Source organism: Arvicanthis niloticus, chromosome 26 (genome assembly GCF_011762505.2).
Source record: "Arvicanthis niloticus isolate mArvNil1 chromosome 26, mArvNil1.pat.X, whole genome shotgun sequence".
In the NCBI taxonomy this organism is placed as follows: Eukaryota; Metazoa; Chordata; class Mammalia; order Rodentia; family Muridae; genus Arvicanthis; species Arvicanthis niloticus.
This window is the reverse complement of record NC_133434.1, coordinates 33765310-33784052: the sequence shown is the minus strand read 5'-3', so window position 1 is coordinate 33784052 and position 18743 is coordinate 33765310. Positions and strand designations below refer to the sequence as shown.

Below are 18743 nucleotides of genomic sequence, written 5' to 3'. Positions count from 1 at the left end.
TGGGCACTGAATTTAAGACTTTGTGCTTGCTAGGCAAACCCTCTGCCTCATTACCCAACTTTTAAGTTTTTATGTGCTGTATGTGTATGTGGAAATCAGAACAACTTATAAGAATGGGTTCTCCTTCTACCATGTGGATTTCAGAGGTTAAACTGAAGTTGTCAGACTAGAAGTCAATCAGCTTTACCCTCTGAGTTATTTCTTCAAAATTAATGAATTCCACAGTAAGTAGTGAAGAAAATCCAAGCACACAGGAGAGTGGGATGGGGATGTTACTGGCTGTGGCGTCTGTTGTGGCCTGAGTTTGTTTGCCCTGTGCAGAAAAGGCTCAACTTTGCAGGGTTAGCAGAAGCACTAAGTCTCTGGTAAGCCTTGTTTCCTCCCCTTAACAACAACAAAAATGTTAACCATTTCAAACACATTACCTTCTACTGAAAATGAATGGTTGAGGCCAAGGATATAACTTTATATGGTCCTGGCTTTCATATAACTCAGCCTTGGAAAAACAGTAAAGGAATTAACATGTGCAGTTTGAGGATTATGTCTACAGAGAGACTAATGACGGCCTGCTGGTAAGAATGCTACCCTGGTCCAGGAGCTTGACCTTGAGGCCTGTTCTGCTCTTTAGTTGAACTCCTGGAGCAGGTGATGCCCCCCTGGTTGTTTTTTTTGTTTTTCCGAGATAGGGTCTATACATAGCCCTGGGTGTCTTGGGTGTCACTGTGTAGACCAGTCCAGTCTTGAGCTCAGTGATTGACTGCCTCTGCTGGGAGTAAAGGTGTGGGCCATCAGACCTGGGTTATGCCACAACCTTTAAGTTCAGGAATCCTCGATGTGGGCCTAGAGAGAGCGCAGCGGTTAGGAACACTTGCTGTTCTTGCCAGCACCCACATGGAGATTCATACCCTCCTGGAACTCCAGCTTTAGGGAAACAAGGGTTCTCTTCTGGCCTCGGTGGGCACCAGACATAATATAGCTGGCACATTGCAGGCATACACACAAGGCATATAAAGAAAAATAACATAATTATTTAAACATAAAATCATATGGCTCTGTTTTCCGAGTTCTCTGAGGTACCTGTCTTTACTCCAAGTCTCAAAAACTTTAATGTCTTACACAAAAAATTTTCTCACAATAGGGCATCTCTCCATTCCAGCATGTTTTCCAGAGTAATTGTAGATTGGATAAGAAATAAGTGTGAAAACAAAATTGTAAACAGTTTAAACATACATGAAGGGGGACATAAATCATGGAGCTGGGCACGGTGGTGCATACCTGTAGTCCCAGGATTTGAGAGGTGGAGGGGAGCAGGAAGGCCAGCAGTTCAGGTTTGCCCTCAGCTGCCTACTGAGTTGGAGGCCAGCCTAGTCTACATCCTATCACAAAACAAAAGCCACTCAACTGCAAAATATTATTGTAAGGTACTTAGAATGGCATTTTACTTGTTTTGCTAAGAATCATGAGCAGGAAACATCACTGAGATTTGGTTTTGCTTTTAAGTGTGAGTTTTATGAGATGTTACTAAAGGCAGAAGATCTTGATCTGCCTATTTTCCATGAAAACATTAGTCCTTGACTTTTTAAATTTCAAAAAAAACAAAACAAAACCTGTTTTCAAGCTGAGTAACTCAGGCTGGGAGAATTGCTTGCCTGGCTCACTGGCTGGCCTGTGCTCTGTTCCAGCTACAGCATATTGTCAGCGATGAGGTCTGTGTACAGGTGACTGACCTTTACTTGGCAGAGAACAATAACGGAGCCACAGGCGGCCAGCTGAACAGTCAGCCATCAAGGAGCCTTCTGGAGTCAACGTACCAGCGGAAAGCAGAGCAGCTTATGTCAGATGAGAATTGCTTTAAGGTAAGGCTTGCTCATCGAACCATGAACCTCAGTGCTGCTGCTGCTCAGGTTCATCTCCAGACCCAAGTCTCCTGTGGTTCTGTCCTACTGTCCGTCCGTCCGTTCATCCATCCATCCATCCATCCATCCATCCTCTTCTCAGTTGTATCTATTATGTGTGTTTTCAGTACAGGGTTGAGTGGGTGTGTACATGGAGATCAGAGGAGACTTTGTGATGGTCTGCTTCAGGGGGCGTACACCATGTGGGTCTGGTCTCCCGTTCCCCTCACTTTCTTTCTTTTCTGGCTTGAATAGGTTGGCTGCCTTTCCAGCTCTGTGATTCGGAGCCAGAGTTTTACATGAATACTAGGAATCAAATCCGGTCCCCAGGCTTCTTTGGCAGCAAGCACTTTACCAACCAAGCTTTCTGCCCAGTTAGTTACCTTTATTACATTTAAAAAATAAATAAATAAGCAAACAAACTTTCTTATATTCTCAGAGCTTTTTAAAAATGCTTTGTAAATATTTTCCTGAAAAATGTTCATGTGTAAAACATGTGATCATTGTTAAAAACATAGTGTAGGCACAAATAAAGAAATCACTTAGGAGTCCGAGGCCAGCCTGGGCTACAGAGTGAGCTCCAGGACAGCCAGGGCTACACAGAGAAACCCTGTCTCGAAAAACCAAAAAAAAGAAAAGAAAAGAAATCACTTAGAGTTTTTTTTCTAGAAATAAACACTGAGAATATTTTAGGCTTTGGATGTACATTTTATGTGTACGAGTGTTGGCCTGTATGCATGTGTGTGCACTGTGGGTGTGCCTGGGTCTCTCTGAGGTCTGATGGTGGCATTGGATCCTCTGGAACTGGAGCCATGGATGGTTATGAGCCACCGTGTGGGCATTGGGTCCTTTGCAAGAGCAGCAGATGTGCCCAGCCTCTGAGGAGTCTCTTTAGCCCCTCGAACATGTACATATTGAAAGCACTGGGTAATTATTCATTCCCCAGGGTCATTAACATCATTTTACATCTACTTTTGCCCCTCCTCACTTCTCCCTTCTGTTTTCATGTTACAGTGTCTAGCTCTGTAACATAGGCTGTTCATACAGATCTTAGCAGAATGCTGGCAATACATTGTAGATACCACCACTTTGTTTGACTGTATTTCATTGGGCTGTAGCTTAGTCCTAGAGGACTTGGGCAGCATAATGAAGCCCTAACCTGTTCCCATCACATGTCTGTGATACTAACACTTGATGTTACGCTGGGAAGATCAGAAGTTCAAAGTCACCCTCTTTACATGAGACTGTCACCTCACCTGACCCCATAAATGTCTATAATATTGGATATATTAGGTAATTTTCACTGTTTGTCATTATAACAGCTGAGAAAAAAATAATTTCTAATATAGTGTAGAATTAAACTGCAGCCTCATTTGAGTAGTGGATGGCCGTTATTTTTTATAATTCCTAAAAAGTACAGACTAAACCAGTCATGGTGGTGCACACCTTTAATCCCAGTAGTAGGACATGGGAGCAGATGGGTTTCTGTGATGTGAGTTCAAGGCCAGCCTGGTTGGTCTACATATATAGTAAGTTCCAGGACAACCAGGGCTACATTGGGAAATCCTGTCTTTGCCCAGGAAGTTAAGTAACAGTTTGTTATGGTACTCAGGAGACCTAAGTAGGATGCTGGCCGTGAATGAGAGGATAGCCTTGGGAGGTGGGGTAGAGAATTGATTTAAATGATGTGATGTAACATATCTTACTGCTCTTAATGGCTTCCTTATCTCCTCAGGTTTATATTAAGTTAACCATATTATTTTTGCTAGGTTTTAAGTTTTAGGAACAGCCTGAGGTTTTAACGGCCTCTCTAAAAGCGTCCTACGAGCCAGTCTACCTCCGTCTTGTTGCATCTGCCTGATTTGTAGCATTGCCTTTCACCGTGCCCTGGATTGTAGTTTCTCCCTGTGTGACCAAAAAAGGTTGAAATGGAGTTTACTTTTTTGATTTTTAGAAACAGTCAGATTTAGCTGAAGTTGTCCTGGAACTCCATGTCACAGAAGATGACCTTGTTTCTAGAGTTACAACAGTGTGCTACTATCCAAAGTTTACTTGTAAGCTCTCATGTTTCCCATGTGAATTTTATATTTTATTTATGTGTATGGGTGTTTTACCTGTATGTGTATATAATTTTCATATCTGCAAGAAATTTTTGAGTCAGAACATTAAGAGAGCCAAGGTTTCAGAGGAGATCTGCTGACAGTTTTCTATAAAATATGGCTTGTGACTGCTTTTATCAATGTTGCTTTTTTTTTTTTTTAAAGCCATGCAAATACTACCAATATATTAGAATCCACAATTTCAATTCAAACATGATTGGCTTGTGGTAGTCAGAGGGCAGCTGCGGGAGCCAGCTCTCTCCCCCACATTGTGGCTTTCAGTAGTTAAGCTTGTCAGTAACAGTAAGAGAGACATTAGCTACTTGTCAGTAAGCGCCTTTATCCACTGAGCGTCCTGCGAGCCCAGCAGAACATTCATTAACGTGCTTTTTAATTTCTTTATTTTTAATGTTTGAGAATTTTATACATGAATACTATGTTTATATTATTCCCTCCCTTTCTTCTCCTCTTCCAGTTTCTCCAGTATTCTCTTCCCGCTCAGATCCATGGCCTCTTACTTAACTTTTACTGTCACATATGTATGCAGCCCACTGGGTTCATTTGATATTGCCACATATATTTAGGACTGATCACCTGGGATAACCTATCAGGGCCCTTGTCACTGGAGAAAATAGATTCTCCCTCTCTCAACAGCCACCGATTTAGGTAACGCTATTTGTGGAGATTTCCTGGATGTGGCATTCGTGTTACTGTTCAGAAGACATCTGCCCTGGTCTTCTTGCTCTTGTAATCTTTGGGACTGTTCTTCTTTAATCTTTCCTGAGCCTTAAGCTTAGGGGTTGCATTACAGATCCGTCAGTTGAGATCAGGCACCCCATGGTCAGTTGTTTCTCTGCATTTTGACTAGTTGCGAATCTTTGTGGTACTTCCTACCTGCTTCAAAAAGAATCTTGTTTGCTAAGGAGTGAGAGCTACACGTACCCAGGCTGGGCTGGAACAGGCTGGACTGGGAGCCATGTGACCTGAGCAACCCTTTACTAGCAATCGAGTACTAGCAAACTTTACTAATTTTTTTTTTTTTTTAATTTATTTTTATGTGTAGGGATGTTTTGTCTTCGTGTGTGTTTGTACGTTACCTGTATGGAATGCCCCCAGAGGCCAGAATCCTGTCCTGTCCTCTGGAATTGAGTTAGACTATGTGGGTTCTGGGAGTCAAACCCAGGTCCTCAGGTCCTCAAGAAGAGCACCCAGTGCTCCGAGCCATCTCTGCAGTCCCACCAGTTCCTTTTGTATCTTCTTCCTTTGGAACTAAATTGTATGATTTTCCTTTCTGCTTAGACTGTGACAATCTAGGTTTATAGCCTTAAATTTTTAGAGTTTTTTTTGTTTATTTGTTTGTTTGTTTGTTTTTACACTCTGCTTCTTTTTTGCAGCTAATGTTCATTCAAAGTCAAGGTCAAGTTCAGCTGACCATTGAGCTCCTGGACACAGAAGAGGAAAACTCAGATGACCCCGTGGAAGCAGAGGTATGGACGCTGTATTTCAGAGCTTGCCTGGTCACCCTGAATTCTGATGGGCTGTAGCTCCTTAGGATGTGTGCGGGCGCGCGTGCTAGGAACAGAATTGGAGTCCTCTAAAGAGCAGCCAGTGCTCTTCAACTACTGAGCCATCTCTTCAGCCCCTCCATAGGCTGTTGTAAGTGTCAGGATGTTTAGAGTGCAGGACATTCTGCTCCCTTTGGAGGCTCCAGTGGTGGCAGCCATTTAGCTACTAGCATTTAGTCAGTGGCCCCTCCCTTCATCCTTAATAATATGGGTAGCAGCTTCACTGGTCTTTCCTTTTATTTTTCTTCCTAAATAATTAACAGTAACCATGGTTCTTTTGTTTGTTTTGTGGTATCATTTGATACAGCTTCATGTTTACTTTTTTCTTTCTTTCTTTTTTTTTTTTTTTTGTTTTAGTTTTTTTTGTTTTTTGTTTGTTTGTTTGTTTTGTTTTTTTTTGTTTTTTATTTCTTTCTTTTTTTTTTTTTTTTTTTTTTTGTTTTTTGAGACAGGGTTTCTCTGTCTAGCCCTGGCTGTGCTGGAGCTCACTCTGTAGACCAGGCTGGCCTCGAACTCAGAAATCCCCCTGCCTCTGCCTCCGCCTCCCAAGTGCTGGGATTAAAGGTGTGTGCCACCACCGCCTGGCTCATGTTTACTTTTTAATTGGCCTAAATGAACCCAGGAACTTTGAACTCAGGGAAGATATTATTATTGTAAGGATAATATAAATTTTGAACTCAGGAAATATATCTGTAAAGGTAATATAAATAATAGCCAGGCTACATGGATAACAGAATAAGAAGAGACAGTTTGGCTTATGTTTGCAAAAACTTTAGTTTTCTTCAAGAGGTACTAGAATTCTACATATTAATGTGGAAGATTTTCTCTGACACTATTTTACCATTTCTGCAGATTTATTTTTGATAACCATCTTAAATGTACTATCTTGCTGCCTAACAAAATTTTAAAATATGTATCTAAAAAACAACAAACATATCTTTCAGATAAGGGGCATTACTTTTTAGTCTTACACTGTTGGTGTTAAAATAGACAAGCACTTTACCATTGAGCTATAACCTGAGGACTCCCTTGTCCGTCTCTCCCCCCCCCCCCCTTTTTTTTTTTTTTTTGGACTGGCTTAGTCTTATGGGCGCTAGAATTACTTGTGCATGCTACCACAGTAGACTATTTGTTCTTGAAGTCTTGTCTTTGGACGTTTTGGTGACATACTAGACTCATGATCTATAGGTATAGATAGCTGTTTTCATGATCGTTTGTTTCTATTCCTAGCGTTGGTCAGACTACGTGGAGCGATATATGAGTTCTGATACTACTTCTCCTGAACTTCGAGAACATCTGGCACAGAAGCCAGTATTTCTCCCGAGGTAAGTCTGTAAAGTCAGCTCAATTGGCAATATATGCTGTGCACAGCCCGGTGTAGGCAGTTTCAGTCTGTTTCCTATAGTGTTCATCTGTGTGTCTGCTGAGGATCGTGTTAGAGTGTTTGCTGGCTTACCTGTAAAGCCTCCAGTATTGAAGAGGTAAGAGCATTAGAGAGCCTGTAGTCCTCCCTCCATCCGCTCCTGTCTTGGTGTGCTCATGGCTCAGTGATTCACTTGCAGGACTAAGCATACAGCCACACTCAGAACTGCAGTTATCACAAGAAAATACAGAGCAAAATGAGCAAAAGGGAGAATGTGAGGAGCTAGGCACAAGCATCCAAGAGTCCATTCTTAACAACTCTAAAACGAGTACTGTGTGTGGAATGCTGCCTCCCAGAGAAGCTCATTAGAGACGAGCCGCCAGGTTTTTTGTGGAGGTTGGCATGTGCACACCTTTTTCAGCTAGGTGTGGTGGCCTTTCTTCCCAGCACTTGGAAGGCAGAGACAGGTGGATCTCTGTGAGTTGGATGCCAGACTGATCTACAAAGCAAGTTACATGACGGCCAGGGCTATATGGAGAAGACCCTATTGTGGGATGAAGCGGGGAAAGAGACCCCACAGACAAACAGACCACTTGGATGTACAAAATTCCAGACAGAAGAATAAATATTCTAGGTTCAGTGAACCACTTTTGTATTTGGGGGGATGATATAAAGGATCCCTAAATCTTTTCTAGCTGCTTTGTAGTTCTTTTCTGTATAGAATTTTTTAAAATTTACCTGTGTCTAGACAAATATAATGTTAACATTTTGATTCTTAGAAGTAGAAACTGGAGAAATGAGCCTTGTGTGTGTTTACACCTATGATCTTGGTCCTGGGGAGGCTGTGGCACAAGAATTGCTAGGAGTTCAAGACTAGCATAGGCTGCACTTTACAACCTGTCTGTATTAGTCAGGGTTTTCTAAAGGAACCTAACTTAAGAAATGTATCTCTATGTCTATAGAAAGGGTGTTTATTAGATCGTCCTAACGGTGGCTGCCTATGAATGGGAAGGTCCAAGAGCCCAGGATTTGTTTGGTCCACAGGAGTGTCTCACCTTGTCTTCTGTATATGCCAGAATTCCACACAAGTAGGCTCTAATGCCAGTAAAGGAATGGATTTGCTAGCAAGGGCAGAGCAACCAGGCAAACAGCAAAAGCTTTTATAGACGTCTAGCAGAAAGTGGGGCCCAGCTCTTCGGTGGATCTTCCCAGCTCAAAAGGTCTGGATTAAACATGCGTCTTCCTGCCTGAAAGATGGGATTAGAAGTAGATCTTCCCACATTAAATTAAGCAAAAATTCATCACAGATGTGCCCTCCATTTGGGGGGTTTTAGTTAATTCCAGATGTAGTCAAGTTGACAACCATATCACATCCTCTAATAAAAAGACTGGGTCTTAAATCCCTAAAGTGTTACTGGGTTTAGGCCCAATGGGAACATGGAAAGAGAGAAAGGGTCTTTGCAGGTTCCCCACTCAGTGATCCTCTCACCAGACTTGGAGCAGTTGCCAAGCTCCTCCATGTAAGATGGACATGGGCTCTATCTTACCGTGTTTGAGATTTGTTTGCTTGGGTGGTTTTTGATGTTTCAGAGAGGGTCCCGTTATATAATCCTGTCATGTTTGGAACTCACAGAGCTCCGTCTACCTTTGCCTCCGAGTACTTGGATTTAAAGGTTTGCGCCACACTTTTCAAACACTTTACAGTAAAAATTATTGCCCAGGGCTAAAAAGATGTCTCACTGGGTAAAAACAATTCTTTTGGGGGCTAGAGAGATAGATAGCTCAGTGGTTATAGAACGCTGGTTACTCTTCCAGAGGACGTGGGCTCAATTCCCAGCACCTACATGGCAGCTCATAACTGTCTATAACTCCAGTTCTAGGGGATTTGACACTCTCACACAGATATGCAAGGATGCAAAACGCCAATGTGCATAAAATAAAAGTAAATTTTTTTTCAAAAGGCACTTCTTCTTACAGACTACCTGGGTTCAATTTCTAGTTCCCACAGGGTAGTTCACAACCATGTAGTTCCAGGGAATGCGATGCTCCCTTCTGACCTTAGACACCAGGTCTTTACATGGTGCACACATATGTGCGCACATACGTACCTACAGACATAGAAGGCAAATCTTTTTTAAAAGCCCATTTTCCTTTATTCTGGTTAGTAAATGGCAACAGTAGAAATTTCTTTTTACTTAAGTTATCTAACAGTTTAGGGCAAAAATTGTTTTTCATTCGCAAGTATAAGGACTTTATAACAATAACTCACAAACTTGAGGTCATACTAATTTAAAAGTGAAAATAGGCATGTATAACAGTAATTTCACAGATTTTTGCTCTTTATTATATTATAGGTGTAGGGGTATTTGCACATGAATGCAGGTGTTCACAGAGGCCAGATATCTGGGATCCCCTGGAGCTAGAGTAACAGAATTTTATTTTTGTTGTTACATATTTTCAACGCGGAGTCTCACTATGTAGCCCTAATTGGCCCTGAACTTGGAAGAGATCTGCCTGCCTCTCCTGAGTGCTGGGATTAAAAGTGTGAGCCACCATACTGGACCATGACAGTAATTTAAGAGCTGATTTTTTTTCAGCTGTGTTTAAGCTGGGTATATTAGAATAGACATAGAGTGTTCTAGAAGCAGAGGCAGTGAGACCCTGTCTCAGGGTAGTCTGCTGTTGGGTTCTGTTTTTTGTTTGTTTGTTTGTTTGTTTGTTTGTTTTTTAGGAAAAAAATACATAATTAAAACATTAAAGGAAACTCATTAGTGATAACATAGCAAATATAACCAGTTAACAAAGGGCCACACTTTGTTTTTCACGACACTTTCTGACTTTTTTTTCCCAAAAGCACACAACAATTCAAGCTTGTTTTTATTTAACTATATCTTCTGGTTTATATTTCTATCTGAAATTAACATTTGACTTGAACACAGTAGTTCATTTTTCTCATGAGGCTTAAAACTCACCAAAGGAATCTCAGATTCAGGCATTCATGATAGAGAACAATGTCCTCTTAATTATGAACTTCCAGAAAGTACTCAGTAACTTTTCTAAGTAGACAGTAGAGGCAAAATACAAAAGACTAAATTAGTTTTTTCTGATTTAAAATACAAAGCAAATATTGATGAGTTTAGTTGTACTAATATGCTTTTACAAAGAAAATCAAAATAAGCATGACTTGGGTTTTTGGGGGACAGGGTTTCACTATATAGCCCTGGTTATCCTGGAACTTACTTAGTATACCAGGCTTGTCCCCTGCCTCTGCCTTCAGATGTCAGGATTAAAGGTGTGTGCCACTTCATCCAGCAAAGTGTGACTTTTTAAAGATCCAGATTGTGGTTTTCAATGACTTGTCTGTCAGCTAGGGAGGTAGGGAGGTATGTACAGGTCTGTGCATGTGCCGTAGAGCAGATGTGGAAACCAGAAGACAACTAACCTGTAGAAATGGTTTTCTCTTTCTGCTCTGAGTCCCACAACTTAGACTCTGTCTGATGGGCCTGTCAGCAAGTCTTAGCCAGCCAGCCATCTTACCTGCCCCATTCACATTCCTTTGGACCTTGATGCATTCTTAGCCCTCAAGTACCCAAAATAATCTTTTACTCATTGTGATCATGCCATATTACAGATTAAAAACCAAAAACACGGAGCTGTGGCTTAATCAGTGGAATGCTTGCTTCATATGCACAGAGCTCTGAGTTTGACCCCTAGGCTATGGCTATATAAAGCAGGTGTGGTGGTGTATGGCTGCAATTCCAGCACTCATGCAGGAAGGTGAGAAGGGAATGCTATCCTTAAGAGGCCAGACCTGCCAGGCGGTGGTGGCGAACGCCTTTAATCCCAGCACTTGGGAGGCAGAGGCAGGCGGATTTCTGAGGACAGCCTGGTCTACAGAGTGAGTTCCAGGATAGCCAGGGCTATACTGAGAAACCCTATCTCGAAAAACAAACAAACAAAAAAAAGAGGCCAGACTCTGTCTCAAAACAAACAAAAAACTACCAAGATACTACACTTAATCCATTTTCATAAATGATCTTACTGAGAAGCTATTTTTTAAAAATTTAAAAATTTGTTTTATGTTTTGCATTTCTTTTTAATATGAATGAAGAAATTGTAGCCTCACTTGGGTATACAGCCGTAGAAAGTATTTTCAGATTGTGTGTTCTGTTCTTCAGCATGGTAAGTATTCCATAAGTGGGTGGACCAGATGGTACAAAATGGTAATTGCGAGTGCCTGATAGACCTGAATTCCATACCCAGAAAAGTCCACAGTGGAAGCAGGGTGCCGCTTCCCTCTGACTTGACACTACATGCACATACACATGCTATTAAAGTTTTAAATAAAAGGTTTTACAAATGGTAATGTACAGTGTCTAAGCTTTGCATACCATTAGCGAACACTGATCTGTCTGTGCCTTGAGTAAGTTGCTTTCATGGATGACTTTGTAACTTCTTCATAAAATTAATTATTTGGGAGGCATTATTAACTTTATTAAGTATGACAAATAAGTATCAATATGTTCTACATTTTTCCTCCAAAAATCACACTTGGTTTTGCTGGTACTGTTGGTCTTATTACAGACAACTTTCAAGAACTGGGAAGCCATGGAGTTTTTGGTAGTTATTATCAGTTTACCAAAATCTCCGTTTTATTCCAATGTTCCAGTTTTATCATTGGCAACAAAGACATGGTTTCCTTGAAGTAATGTGTACTTTTGAGAAAGCATCTGGTGAGTTTTCCAGGCTAAGGGTTTGCTCTGTTACCTTTTATTCTAAGTCATGCAGGTGTCTAGTCCCTTTCAAGGCCCTTCTTTTCTTCAGTACATGAAGGGATTCCTGGGTAATTCCCATTTATCACAGGATACACTGAAAAGATGTAAGGCGGGAGCTGAATGGATGGTTCAGTGGCTAAGAACACAGGCTGCTCTTTCACAGGACTCAGGTTCGGTTTACAGCACCCACAGAATGGTTCCTGGTCGTTTGTACCTCTAGTTCTAGGAGATTTGGTGCTGTCTTCTGGCTTTCGGTGCAATGTATGTAAATAGTACATAGACAAAACACTAAGGAATATATAATAAACAGAACTTTTTTTTTCTTAGAGATTTTATAAACAATGTAACTACTTCAGCGTGTCCATTAGTAAAAATAGCTTTGTTTGGTGTCCATGTATGGTCAAAACAAAGGTTTCTAAGTATGGTCTGTGGCCCCCAGAAACATTACATCTATCCCACTCCGCCCCAGTGTGCCCTAGTATAGGAAAGGACGCATTGTGGCTTGTGGTTTAAGATAGGACAGAGTCAATCTTGGTGGGGAAGGCATGTGGACAGGAGGTGAAGCTTCTCCATCCCTCTTAAAGACAAGCTGTCTAGACAGTCAGGGCTGGCCTCCAGCTCTTAACCCTGTGCTTCCTGAGTGCTCAGATTACAAGGTGGGCTGCACCTTGTTCCTTCACCATTTCTCTTGGACTGCCACTCCAAATGTTTAGGGAAAGGGGGCAGATAATATTTTACTACTAGGAAAATACTTTTTTTGGTTTTTCGAGACAGGGTTTCTCTGTGTAGTCCTGGCTGTCCTGGAACTCACTTTGTAGACCAGGCTGGCCTCGAACTCAGAAATCCACCTGCCTCTGCCTCCCAAGTGCTGGGATTAAAGGCGTGCGACACCACCGCCCGGCTAGGAGAATACTTTTGATCTCATACTGCTCCTAGTAGGATCTCAGGAGACTCAGACCAAAGAATTGCTATCCTACCTGGGCCAATACACATAGCTACTCAAGCAGTGTTTTTCTTTGTCAGTATTGTTACTATTTGGAGATGGAGTCTTCCCATGTAGCCTAGGCTGATCTCTTAATTTACAGTCCTACCTCTGCTTCCTGAGTGCTGGAATTACAGGCCTGAATCACTACACTAAGCTTGGTGGGTTTAGTAGCAAAGTATAGGATATAATGTAATTGGCTAGCTGATAATTTCCAGTGGAGATTGGAGATCCATTGATATGAACGATCTTATATCCTTAAGATACAAATAGGACATCTCTGGGAAAGACATAAAGTAGACCAAGTAATGTTTTGTTAACCTAGTTTAGATGAGGAACTCCAATTTAGAGGCAGTGAAAGAATAAATTGGGATACTTTGCTCTGTAGCCGTTAAAGAGAACAAGACAAATTTGTGTACTGGAGTGTTTAAACAAGGTTGAGAATAACATCGCAATCGTGGTTGAGGCTTCAAGTATATATGTAAATTCAGTGAAACCATTGCACATTTGTATATATGTATAACTAAAATTGCAAATGTTCCTGAGGCCCATAAGGAAAGCACATTGGGTAGGAGTCATGGGGAGCTGCATATAGATGGTCTCTCAACCTAAAGGGGTTTCTGCTTTGTAGGAATTTGCGGCGTATTCGGAAGTGTCAGCGTGGTCGAGAGCAACAGGAAAAAGAGGGGAAAGAAGGGAACAGCAAGAAGACCATAGAGAATGTAGAGAACCTGGATAAGCTGGAGTGTAGGTTCAAGCTGAACTCCTATAAGATGGTGTATGTGATCAAATCAGAGGACTACATGTACCGGAGAACAGCTCTGCTCAGAGCTCATCAGGTGAGAAATGGTGACTGGAATGTCTCTGCATTTCCCCCAGTCAGAACTGATAGGATTTTTTTTCCCCCTATATAAAAACCTGTTTCTGGAACATGCATTTGTTGTGTGAGGAAATGTATTCATTTGCCAAGGATCTTGTAACAGGGTACCACCGACTTCCTGCCTTAAAGAATAGAAATTGTGGGGTCTGTAGCTCAGTAGTGGGACACTTCCCAGCATGCCCAAGGTCATCTCGGCATGGTTCCCAGATACCTGCTCCCCACACATAAATACATCATCTTGGGGCTCTGAGACCTAAAGCCCCAAGATTTATATCAACAACTGTTGTGTTTTGATACCTCTGATGAGAGAATAGCCATTGGTACTGTGCTGTTTTGGTGTTCCTGGGTCATTCATGAGTTTTATGTTTTAACAAATGTCACACTTTGAAATATGAGTGTGGGTGAAGATGTCAGTGTGGCCACCATGTGGAAGACAGTTTAACCTACTTGAGCTGGTGAATACCTGGTGGCACTTTTTTTTTTTTTAACAGTTTTTCGGTTTTTGTTTGTGTGAACCCTGTTTTTTCAAGGACTGTCTTACTAAGCTACTGTGTAGCTTGTGTTATAGCAGGCTCTGGGATACAACCACAAACTAGGGCAAGTGAGTATAGTCTTTCTGTGCATTACCAAGGAAATGAAAAGGTTAGGGAATTGACATATGAGATTTCATTGGTGGCTTCTCAAATACAGGATACTTGAAACCAAAATAACAAAGTAAAGAGTTAAGGGAGACATGTTTTTGGTTTTTTGTTTTGGTTTGGTTTTGGGTGTTTTTTTTTTCTAAAGGAATACACTATAGATGTCTTCTGACACACCAGAAGAGGGCATAAGATCACATTATAGGTGGTTGTGAGCCACCATGTGGTTGCTGGGAATTGAACTCAGGTCCTCTGGAAGAGCAGTCAGTGCTCTTAACCTCTGATCCATCTCTCCAGCCCAAAAGTTTTTTTTATGCAACAAAACATGTAAAATGCAAGGCTGTGAAGAAGGAAAGACATTGGCATATTGCTAAAAAGTAAAATACAAATAGTGGCTGAATCTGAGCTATAGAGAACGAAGACTACAGTTGTGAGGATAGATGAGGTAACGTTAGTTTACTTCAGTGGGACATGCTGTGGAGTTTGCTTTAGGTATATTCAGACCCATTCATTTATTTTGTGTGTGTATGTTCATTCAAGTTTATGTATACACTTGTGTTGATGTCAGTGTGCATGCCACAGTGTGAGTGTAGAGGTCAGAGGACAACCTGTAGCAATCTGTTCTTTCTGTGGGTTCAGGAGATGGAACACAGGTCATTAGACTTAGTGTCAGGTACCTTTACTCACTGTACTATTTTGCCAACCTTTCCCTTCCCCCATTTTTAAAGATAACATTCTATAGGACTAGATAGATCGCTCAGTGGTTAAGAGCACTGGCTGTTCTTTCATGGAACTCAGTTCATTTCCCAGCACCCACATGGCAGCTTATAGCTATCTGCAACTCCAGGTCCAGTGGATCCAGTGCTCTCTTATAGCTTCTGCAAATATTAGACACATACATGCTATAAATATAGGTTCAGGCAAAATGCCCACTGTACAAATAAAGTAACAAAATTTGTTAGGCTAGGTGGCATATGTCTAATCCCAGCACTCATGAGGCAGGAGCAGGCAGACTCTTGAGGTTTAGCCCAGCCTGGTCTACATAGTGAGTTCTGGGTCAGCCAGAGCAACATAGTGAGACTCTCCCAAATAAATATAAATAAATATTGTTTCTATTTGAAGGGCTTGTTTGCCTATTTTATCTGTTTCTTCTTTCTCTTTTAGTCCCATGAGCGTGTAAGCAAGCGTCTGCATCAGCGGTTCCAAGCCTGGGTAGATAAATGGACCAAGGAGCATGTGCCTCGGGAAATGGCGGCAGAGACCAGCAAGTGGCTCATGGGTGAGGGGCTAGAGGGCCTGGTACCCTGCACCACCACCTGTGACACGGAGACTCTGCACTTTGTGAGCATTAACAAGTATCGTGTCAAATATGGCACAGTATTTAAAGCCCCTTAACTGCAGAGCCAGAGCAGGTAGTTCAGAGGTGTGTGTGTGTATGTGTGCGTGTGTACGTGTGTGTCTGTGTGTGGGCATGTGTACTCATGTACACCGAAGAATCAAGGAAGATGCCTTTCAAGCTACCAGTGCGACCAGGCACCAAGCAGGACACTCGGAAGGAATGGGAATGGATACCTTAGGAAGCTGGAACTGGCACTTTCCCAAGGGGACTATCCAGACTCAACAGGGAATGAAGTCCATGCAAGCACAGAGACAAGGCAGCTTGCTTGCACACACCAGCAGAGCTCAACTACAACTTCTATGATCTGAGCAACCAGATGCTGCCCCATTTGGATGGATGGAGGTGCATCTTGTCACTGCTCTTCTTCCCACCTCCAAAAAAGAGGCGAGGAGACTGGATTTGATGATACCCCCACTTGAGCACATCTAAGATCTCTGTTAAATTTTATCTGAGACTTGTTTGGCTTTGGAATTGATAACTTATGGATTTGGTTTCTGAGTCCTTGAAGCTCACCTTCCTCCCTCTTCTGGTTCTCAGCCTCAACAAATTCCAGTCAGTCCTCCTTTTTAGCTCCCATGGGACTGTTTTGTACCTGCTTCTTTACTAGTCTGCCCTAGTGCCAGCCACCAGCTTCTCTCTCTCTCACTCACACATATGCGCGCGCGCACACACACACGCGCACACACACACGCACACACACGCACACACACACCACACTTAACTTGGTTTTTCTTTTGTAAATAATGTACATACTGTCAATTTTTTATTAAAGAACTATGCTTTGATGTGCTGGCATAAACTGCTCTAGCTTCTTGTGTACCATAGTGCTCTGTGGCTTCAGATTTAGTACCTATAAACAGATGTACGAGACATTTATTACACTTTTTACCAAAGGGAGATACCATTGTAGTACTTTTGTGTAAAACTTGTCTTTCCCAACAACTTATTTTCTTTTTCCTTTTTTCTTAATGTAAATAAAGCTTGGTTCTTAAGGAAATAAGTAACCTAAGTCCCTTGTCCTCCCCAAAGAGTTGTTGTAAAGTTGGGACTGACTTCAATCTCTTCTCCAGGATACAAATAGGAGTTTGCTTTAAATCAATAAGTACTTGTAGTTGTCAAATTAACATATCAAAACTGAGGCCAGCAAGATGGCTCCGTAAGTTAAAAAAAAGTGCTTGTCCATCAGCCTGACGAGTCTGCTGTCTGGATCCAGCAGTAGAAATCAAGAGCTGACCCCCGTGCATATACTGTGCCCTGTGTCCTCTGGCACTTGAGTGCCTGTACTCTTGTGTTCGTGCACAGGCAAACCATACCAATGGTTTTATTTCCCTCTCAAATTTTTAATTTTCCATATTGGGAATAAGGCAACAATTCAAGATGCCAAGCCAAAGTGTCAAGTGTATTTGTAGAAACTGGAAGGGAATGAATTTTATATTGCTTAGCAACACAACAGCAGCGCTTTTAAAAGTGGTGGTGTGGGCCTTTAATCTCGGAAGAAGCAGACCTCTGTGAGTTCAGGGCTAGCCTGGTCTACATAACTCCAGGATAACCAGGGCCATAGAGAGACCTTGTCTCAAAAAATAAAATTAAAAATTTTCCCATGTATTTGTATGTATGTGTGCACATATGCACCGAAGTGCAAGTGTGGAAGTCAGAACAACTTGGGAGTTGGTGCTGGGGATTGAACCTGGGCTGTCAGGCTTGGCTGCAAGTGTGCTTACTTGTGCCATTACTCTCACCCATCTCGCTAGACTCCACTTCCTAAGTTGCCCACATCTGAACGTGAACCATAACGGGGTCTTCAAGTGTGCTTAGCCTGGACTAACTAGCCGTTCTAGAACTCGGCAGCCATCACCTAGTCAGTTATAACTAGGTCTGTTATCGTCCAGTTAAATCCTCGGTGCTGGACTCAGTGAGATGTTCAGCTGGGTTAAGGTTCTTGCCACTAAACCTGAAGACCTGAGTTTGAGCCCAGGGGCCCACGTGCCCACCCCCAACCAAATAAGTTGTTACAGTGTTTTTAAAATCCCCAACACCACCATAAAGAAAACTAATTTGACTTTAAAGCTCATGAATCTTGCCTCAGGCTCCCAAATTCTGGGAATACAGGTGTGTGTTACCATATCCTGTTTTTAGGGTGTTTTTGTCATAGGAGGACAAGAAAACTGTTGAAGGTAATAAAAAGCCTAATGGAAAAGCACTGTAGGACAGTGGCTGAGGCAGCATGCCAGGAAAAGTCTGCCTTCCTCAGTTCACCTCTTACCCCTCTATTTCGTCAAGACTGCTGGCCTAGAAGGATGGGGAACATGGGTCTGACCAGCAGCATCCAGGCCAGTTGCTACCTATGTACTGTGTACAGCACCTCCCTGCAGATCAGGATAGGATTTCAGGGCCCTTTTAGGAGAAAGAGTCCTTGTGACCAATAAAACAAGGGACTTTGCTCAAGTTACTTTAATTGACATTGTATATGTCTTACTTGATCATTTTTCTGGGTAACCTGCATTTGGTGTGTAAACCTGGTTATTTCCATTAAAGCAGGCTAGTTAGATTCCTCCTGTATTTTTTCTCCCAGACTCCTGCAAACGTTAAAGCTGGAGGTTGGCTCTTGGCATTTAAGCTTCCTTGCATTTGCTGACCTTCTGCGTCAGGTCAACATTCTGGACATTTGGGTGATAGGCAACGGTGATGCATGTATGTATGTAATAGAGGATTACTGCGGTGCAAAGGTCCTTTTCTATATTTCTGAAAACATCCGAGGCAGCCTTGCGCTTTTCATATTATGCAGTTGCTTGCGTAAGTGAAGAGAATGGAAAAACCTTTTCCATGCCCTTCCAGGGGTTCCCTCCATATGCCTTGCCTTTCAGAATGCTAAGTAGCCCAGGCTGTACTTAAAGTTGCTACGTTGACGCAGATTACTTCAGTTTACACTTCCTTTTCTGCGAACTAGGGCTTTGTGCATCCTAGGCAAGCATTCCTTACTGAACCGCATCACCAGCTCAAACTTACCATTGTATTTAAGAATAATTTACCCAGCTGTCTGACAGCTAGGATGAGGTGAGAAGTGCGAAGGCGCAGCTTCCGGGTTTCACTGGGAAGGCTCCCCAAAGCCAGCCTCTAGCAAAAGCCGTGGTGTCCCAAGAAAAGCTG

The 18743-nt window shown here is 42.1% G+C and overlaps 1 protein-coding gene across 6 annotated transcripts in view; it reads left to right on the top strand.

Annotated features, from left to right (window-relative positions):
• Sin3a (SIN3 transcription regulator family member A) overlaps positions 1-16596 on the top strand; it is a 59985-nt gene extending 43389 nt beyond the window's left edge. For all 6 annotated transcript variants that reach the window (XM_076925644.1, XM_076925645.1, XM_076925646.1 and 3 more), the window contains 5 exons: positions 1683-1856; positions 5389-5481; positions 6790-6884; positions 13311-13518; positions 15362-16596. In XM_076925644.1, coding sequence (XP_076781759.1) covers positions 1683-1856; positions 5389-5481; positions 6790-6884; positions 13311-13518; positions 15362-15592 — 801 coding nt within the window. In that variant the 3' untranslated portion in view covers positions 15593-16596. The remainder of the gene's footprint in view (positions 1-1682; positions 1857-5388; positions 5482-6789; positions 6885-13310; positions 13519-15361) is intronic.
• Positions 16597-18743: the final 2147 nt, after the last annotated feature.